Below are 7,927 nucleotides of genomic sequence, written 5' to 3' on the forward strand. Positions count from 1 at the left end.
TGCCAGAGGAGGATCTACTCAATGAACGCACAAAAGCCCATACTCTTCAAATGAGAAGGGGGCGTGGCGGGTCTGGTCGGACCTACTCTGGTCACTTACAACAACATGGAGTTGCCCAACCCTCCTTTATTTATAATATACAAGTAAAGGGGGCCAGGACCAGGAGGAGCAGCTTCTGTGATGGACAAGCTAGAGTGGAGTTAGGGAAGCCGTTCTCTTAGGGGGAAAATTCCAGAAGGAGACAAGGAACCACTCCCACACAGCGCCACATGCTTCCCCGCAGTTCCTAGAAGCCAGGCCTCTGCGTCCTGTGGCTCACCTAGTCTGATTCCACTAAGTAAGGACGGCTTCCCACAAGCATGGATGATTTTTTTTGGGGTGGGGGTGGGTATTGGAGATTGAACTCAGGCACTCGACCACTGAGCCACCTCCCCAGCCCTATTTTGTATTTTTTATTTAGAGACAGAGCCTTACTGAGTTGCTTAGCACCTTGCTTTTGCTGAGACAGCACATATGATTTTTATGTGTCAATTAAAAATAAATAAATAAATAAATAAAGGATTTAGAAATCATGAAAAATAAGAACTGTAGAAATAGACAATAAAGCCGGGCGTGGTGGCGCACGCCTGGAGTTCCAGCCACTCAGGAGTCTGAGGCAGGAGGATCTTGAGTTTCAAAGCCAACCTCAGAAATTTAGTGAGTCTCTGAGCAACTCAGTGAGACCCTGTCTCTAAATAAAATATAAATAGGTCGGGATATGGCTCACTGGTCGAGTGCCCCTGGGTTCAATCCCCAGTACAGAAAAAAAAAAAAAAAAAAAGAGACGATTAAAAAAATTAACCAAATGAAATGGAAATAAAGAGGAAAAAAAGGATTAGTTGAGAAAATGAATAGATACAGAAGACAGGAAAATAAAATAAGGTATCGGAATAATTAAAGAAAATTTGAGAAAATTTTTCAGAAATAAGAGTTGATCTATAGATTGCAGGAAAAAATGGGGCAGATGTTCCATTGTTCCATACTAAACACACTGGTTTTATTCCAAACCCTTTATAGTTCTTGAGAACCTGTGTGGCAGAGGGCTGTGCATTTCCCAAGAGCCTTTGTCCATTCTCAAAGCCCCTCCTCACCAGAGGGTGGGATGCTGTCAATAAATGAGTGGAACAAAAAACTTGATGAGTCTAGAATATTCTGGTTTGTCCCTGTTTGTCTTAGCCTCTTTGTCTCCAGTCTTTCTTTGCGTGCTTGGCTGTTCGGTCACAGTGGCTGGCGCAAGGAGGACGTGCTGGGGTGGGGTGGGATGGGGCGCAGCTCTCCTGGTGCTTCCTGCCTCACTCCAGGGCATAAGCCCCTCTCAGCCCTAGTGACCACAGGCCCGGCCTTCTCTGCTCACTCGCGGTGGTTAGCTTTTCAGTCTGACTGCTGAATGCCCATTGCCCACCCGCTGGCACCGCCTTGACCTCTCAGGACTGTGACAACCAGAAGCCTCACTGGGCTGAGCAGAGCTCCAGAGCCCGGAAGCCCCTCCTCCCTCTTTTCCTCTTTTCTTCCTCTAGGATTACTTAAACTTGTTTTTTTCTTTTAAATGTTGAAAGATTTCAATGCCAGGGAAATGCAGATACCACAGACCACTGGATCTGCTGTTTTGATTCAGAGCTTTCTCTATTCACAAAGTGCGTAGCTGGGGCTCCCCCACCCCGGGCCTTCCATTGCCTGCCCCGCCAAGCGCTCCAAATCCCAAAGCAAATGTGTGTCTGCCCAAGCCTCTCAGTTGGCTACATGTAAAAGTTTATGTTGAATGTGTCCTTTTCTAAAGTTGAAATTCACATAAAACTAACCATTTAAAATGAACAATTTAGTGGCATTTAATACAGTCACAATGTTGTGCATATAACACTTCTATTTTGGGGGTGGTGCCAGAAATTGAACTCAGGGGGACTTGACCACTGAGCCACACCCCCAGTCCTATTTTGTGCTTTATTTAGACAGGGTCTCACTGAGTTGCTTAGTGCCTCACTTTTGCTGAGGCTGGCTTTGAACTCGTGATCTTCCTGCCTCGGCCTCCTGAGCCACTGGGATTGCAGGTGTGCGCCACTGTGCCCAGCTCGCAGACTCATTTTAATGCAAGGAGCCAGGGGAAGACATATGCCCCTGCCCATGTGGGGCTTCCACAGGAAAGGCAAGGCAGGGCGGGGAGGAGCTTAGGACTGGCAAGTGAGAATGGTTCCAGAGGGCCCTGGGCAATGTGCTGTCCCTAGCCTGGTACCAGGCCCTCGGCGATTTAGAGATAAGGAAATTTGATAAAGGAAATGTTGGGGGTCTGGAGCCAGGATTGGTCGGAGGTCCAGTTTATGGTTTTTTGAGGCATGGTCTTGCTATGCTGCCCAGATTGGCCTTGAACCTCTGGGCTCAAGCAATCATCCTGCTCCTGTCCTCAGCCTCAAGTCGCTAGAACTGTAGTCACCTCACTACACCCGGCTGTAATAATGTTGAACACCCATGAAAGCTGGACCAAGAGTATTAACAGCCTTGGCCATTCATGTGATGAACTGATGCCAAATAGGCAAATAGATTCTAAGAAAACACAACACCCCTGCCCAGGGCCCTAGGCTCTGCCCAAGTTCCTTCTGAAGTCGGTGGCCCCCTCAGACTCAGAAACTTCATCTCCTCCTTCCTCTCCAATCCAGCTAACCCCAGGCAGTGCATTTGGTGGTTCTCTTCTGCTCCCTGGGGAGAAGAGCTGGCCAACTACAGACCCCTGGCATCAAGGCCTTGTGCAGCTGCAATCAGAAGTCCCCCTGGAGACAGCCCGGAGGCAGGAGTCTGGACCTCACACAGCAACTTCCCCGCTTTATTATGGGACTGGAGCGCCCTCTGTGGGGGAACAAAAATCCACTTTAATTTCCACGGCTTACTGAGTGGACATTCAAGTAGTTAGGGCTCCCGGGGAAATTTCTCTTTCCCCACTAGAGCCCCTGGTGGAATTCAGCCAGACGCTGTTGATGAAAATGTATAAATCAAATGCCCACTATGCACAGAGTACCCCTCTCACTTATAAATGAACCACATACTGACCCAAATACCTGCTGCAATGAACTTTTTTGGGTGAATCCAATTCCCAAGCTGCTACAATGACAGTGGCAGCATGTGACCAAGATCAAACAGGTAGAAGAAGAGGGCTGGAAGAGTGAGGGGCAGGCAGAGGCGACCAGGGAGTCTAGGGAGGGCTTCCTGGGGAAGGTGGCATCTGCTCTGAGCTCTGAAGGGGATCTGGATTTCAAAAGAGGGGAGCTGCCTTCCAGGTGGAAGGAACAATGTATCCGGGGGCCCCTCCTCACTACATCAGTCCCTGCCTGTCCCTCCCTCCTGCTCACCAGTCATGGAGTCTCCAAGTCCTAGTTCCTCAAAATGCCCCAGGGGACATGGTAGTATCTTGCCCCACCCACCTTACACCCCAGTGAAGCTGCTACTGAGAAGCTGTGGTCGAAACCCTGCATTCTGCTGCCTGTCCTGACTCCACCTGTTCCCTGCCCAGTGGCCCTGAAGCAACCCCTCTGCTCACTCACTTTCAAGGGCCCTCCCCCTCCCCACTAATAGAAATGGAAAATGAAAAAATCCCCTAGCTAATGCGGCCTGGGAAAAGGGAGTGAAAAAGAAGGCCAGGCACTGACAGCCTTCCTCTCCTGAGACAAATGTTTTCCAGGTGCGGCTGCAGACGGGGAGGGCGTGTTTCATCACCCCTAAAGTAACAGTCTCTAGGAGGCGTTAATCTCCTTCAAAGTAAATCCTCTCCAGACACTGCCCACAGACCCCCGACCCAGAAAGTTCATTCCCGAGTGCCCAAGAAAACTGATACGTTCACTAGACCACCCCTCACAGTAACCTATAGAAACCCGTCCCTTTCTTTGTTCAGTGGCTCATTTTCCACCAGGAAAGTGTCTCCACCAAGGCCATTTCACACCTGCATCCCCTGCTCCTGTGTGGAACTTCGCTCCTGAATAAACAGCTGAGACGATTCCTGAGGTTTCCTGCCCTGTCTTTTTGTGCTAACACCCACAGCCTCCAGCCGCTCTCTGAGTTCACCTTGAGGGTTTGAGTAACACCCTCACTGGAAGCAGGGTGGGGGAATCTTGATTCTTTTGAGGAAAGTCTGCAATGCACAGACCATACTCAGAGTCCTGGTTCTGGCTCGCAGGGCGCCGGGGTTCCAGACCTCAGCTTGTCTCCACCCTGACTTAGGGGCTCCTCCTTGCCTCCCCTCTTTTTTAGATTATTCTTCCCCCAGCCTATGGTCCCAGAACATGTTTTTCCACCAAGAACTCAGACGGGGCTGCCCCCAGTACTCTGGGCCTGAGACAGTTGTTCAGGGCAAGAGGAGAGCCCCCTATGGTGGAGGAGACCCCGGGGTCACAGAGAAGCCAGTCCATCATGGTGCTCTTGGTTTGGGTCCTACCTCTACTGGTGATGACCGTGGGCTGTCATCTGCCCTGCGATGAGATGACTGGCCACAAGGGGGCAGAAGAAAGCAAAAACCTCGCCTGAAAACTCCAGAGAGCAGCCCGGTCAAACAATGCCCACCCTAGAGGAGAAGAGTACACAATGCCTCTGTCCCCGCAGGAGGTCCCAGACAGAGAAGCTGACTGGGTGAGTGGTAGAACTGGATGCAGAGACCCTGACTCTTTTCCTGCTGCCCACTGTAGCTCCAGTCTTGAGCTGGGCCTGAGCAGAGGGCCTTGGGGTGGGGTGTCCAGAGGCTCCTGTGCCCATTCTTGAGAGTACATGTGGGTTCCCAGAGTGGCTCCTGCTCCTGCTATAATGGGAAAGTTGGGTCTGACAGGCACACAGGGGCATCGCTGGGAGAGCAACCCTGCACCAGGGGCAGTGCCACAGAAGCCCCTGGGAGCTGGAGGGGATCTCAGCAGGTGTGAGGTTGGGGCAGCGGCTCTGCTCAGGCTGTGCTGTGCTGAGTGGGTGGGATGTCCACTCGGGTCGGGAGGAACTGTGGGACCCTGGGCTAGTCTGCCTGGGGACTGGAGAGGAGGGAGATGAAGTGGAGCGGGAGGGAGGCTCGGGCGCGGCCGGGAGGTGGGCTGCAGGTGAGCTGGGAGGGGCAGCCAGACACCGGAGCGGCTGGCGGCGGAGAGCTTCCAGGGAGCGCTAGGGACTGAGCAGTGGGGAGATGGGGCTGCGGCCGCAGGAACTGGCCTCCTCACTCGCCGCCCCCCGCCAGGGAGCTCCCGGCACCTGCAGAAGCTCCTCGAAACATTTGTGAAACTCAAACTCCTGTAGAGGGGAGCCAGACCTCAGCTCCCATCCAGCAAGAATAGCGGCTGGTTTGAGGGAGCGACTGGGAGATTTGGGGGGCACAGAAGACGGGAAAGAATCCAGCGGAGGCTGCCCAGGACCCCCATCTGCCAGCACATACCGCAGGGAAGAGGGGACAGCCTGGGGCGCGGGGCTGAGAGCGGGCCAGCACGGCTTGGCCCACTCTGCGGTTCCCGCCCCCTCTGGCCACGCCCTCCCTTGAGCGGGCGTGGTCTGCGGCAGCCACGCCCCTGTCCGCCTCAGGGTCCCTTTCTGACTGGGGCAGGGCAGGGCCAAAGGTCCTCTGAGGACCCTTGCAGTGTGAAGTCAAGAGTGGAAGGGTGTCCTGTACTGCCGGGACAGAACACACTGACCCAGACTGAGGAGGAGACTTTAATTAGGGCTTTCACACCCAGGACTTCAGTTCAGCCAAGGGGCCAGGGTCTCCTCACTGCCTCCCCTTTGTCCTTGTGAGGCCTACACGGGACCCCAGGGGCTCCAGGTTGGAGTGGTGAATCCTGATGCTGGAAATCTCCAAATAGTCCAGAGGAAATCAGGACGTCTGGGTGATGGGACCAGGTGACTTCACAAAGCTCTGCAAGTGTCTAATGGCCTTCTTCACGTGCCTGTCCTTGGGGTCTGAACAGATGAACCTCCCCTGGGCGGTTACAAGCCTGCACAGAGGGGAAGCCACAGGGCGTGTGGGGGCAGGAAGGTTGCCAGAGCACCAGTGCCAGCCCTGCCCTGTGCCCAGAGAGGCGAGAACCGCGTGGTGTCACACAGGCCGTCAGTGGCAGGTCCGGGACATCAGGCCGTGACTGCTCAGTGGTCTCAACACTCCCAGGACCCCCGCGTTGGTCACAGCGCTCCCAGGGAGCCAGGGCTGTAGGACCCGGTGCCCACCCCTCAGACCACCTGTGCCCAGACCACCCAGAGTGTCCTCCACCAGCTCAGGCTCAGGACGGGGAAGGACAGCACTGCCACTGACGGACTGTCTCCTGGGCGTCCCTCCCTCTCAGAGGCTGGCCTCTCCTCCCCCTCCCTGGCATCCCGGGAGCCCCAGCAGCCACCTGCTCCCCGTGCTTGGTCCCAGGAGTAGCGCTGGGTGGGCAGAGGGGGACTTACACAATGGCGTCCCTGGGACACTCGGCTGAGGTTCTGTACCAGGTCACCAGCTTTCTGACAGGAATGGCCCCCTTGAAGTACTCCAGGCAGCACTCCCGGCCCACGTTGGTGGCTCGAGCTACGGAGACAGCAAGAGCCAGAGTGTCCCCAGGGTCTGGCACGTGTCTGGGGTTGGGTTCTGGGGGAGTCTGCATGTGGTGACAGAATAGGTGTCCCCGTGCCTGTGTCTGGGGGCCGGTGGGTTGGGTCCACATTGTGTGTCTGGGGTCGCCGTGCGAGGTGGGGAATCCGGTGTGTTTGTGCGTCTCTATCTGCGTGTGTCTGTGTGTGCACCTGTGTGTCTCTATCTAGTGACCTTATTTCAGCTTTTCCCTGATGAATATTTTACAGTTTACAAAATATCATGATTATAAAAATATTTTCTCTTTCTCCTGTTCTTGGAACCAGTTCTTCTGTCTGCTGGTTCCCTCATTGTGCATAAAACCCATTAATAAAGCAGATACTAACAGATAACTCAGAGATGATTGATTCGCTCTCCACTGACTCCCACAGCCGCCGGCGTGGCCTCCTGGCCACTGCAGTCGAGACACTGCGCGGGCCTCCCTGCCACGCGGAGCCCCAGGGCAGGGGCAGCACCAGCATCATCGTCACCATCAGCACCATTATTTTCCTTTGGTTGCTTTCCTCAAAATGTCATTGCTGCCAGCCCCTCCTGTCCTTGTGGGAGTCCAGGGAGTGCAAATGACATATGCATGCACGTGCATCCCGCTTCCTGCCCCTTCCCGGGTCACCTGTCCCTGCTCTCACCTGCATGGATGTGCTGCAGAGAAGCTCCGAGGAGGAGGGCGGCCAGCAGCAGCGTCTTCAGGGGCGACATGGTGCAGAAGCCCAGGAGAAGGTCTCCGCGTCTGGTGCCCGTGCTCAGGGGAGATGAGGATGACAGCCAGCATGGAGGTGACCTATTTAACCTCTTTGGGGGTCGTGCCCCGCCTCCTGCCACCTCCTCCACATCCTTCCTAGACCAGTGTAATTCGAAGAATTTGAGATGATTCAGTAGAAGTCCAGTCCTGGAATGTTTGTGGCTTTCCAGAGAATGGACATTCAAATGGGGACAGAGGTGGGGTACATGTGTCCGGGGGCCACAGCAGTGACACACTTCTCCTTTCAAAGAGGACATTTCTTGGTTCCTCTATCAGCAGAGCTGAGAGGTCCTGCTCTGGGCTGGGCTCCCTCCTGCCCTGCCTGACACGGGGTGTGTTAGTCAGGGTTCTCTAGAGGAACAGCCAGCAGGATTCATAAAGACAGCATCAATGTGTGCATGTCACACACATACACATGTGAGACCCAAAAAAGGGATTTATTAGATTGGCTTACAGGACCAGAAGCGGGATAGTCCCACAATGGCCGTCTGCAGGCTGGAGAGCTGGAAGGACCAGCTGCTGCTCAGTCCAAGGAGCTGGAGCCTCAGAACCAGCGGGACCAGCGATGCAGCCCCAGT

At 54.3% G+C, this 7,927-nt stretch overlaps 1 protein-coding gene across 1 annotated transcript; it reads right to left on the bottom strand.

Annotated features, from left to right (window-relative positions):
• Positions 1-5,694: 5,694 nt before the first annotated feature.
• Positions 5,695-7,353, bottom strand: Ccl17 (C-C motif chemokine ligand 17). Its single transcript, XM_047530094.1, has 3 exons — positions 7,237-7,353; positions 6,430-6,547; positions 5,695-5,978 (listed from the first exon to the last, which is right to left on the bottom strand). The coding sequence occupies exons 1-3, from the start codon at positions 7,304-7,306 to the stop codon at positions 5,858-5,860; spliced, it is 309 nt and encodes a 102-aa protein (XP_047386050.1). The 5' UTR covers positions 7,307-7,353; the 3' UTR covers positions 5,695-5,857.
• Between the last annotated feature and the right edge of the window lie 574 nt (positions 7,354-7,927).

This window comes from Sciurus carolinensis, chromosome 16, assembly GCF_902686445.1.
Source record: "Sciurus carolinensis chromosome 16, mSciCar1.2, whole genome shotgun sequence".
Classification (NCBI taxonomy): domain Eukaryota; kingdom Metazoa; phylum Chordata; class Mammalia; order Rodentia; family Sciuridae; genus Sciurus; species Sciurus carolinensis.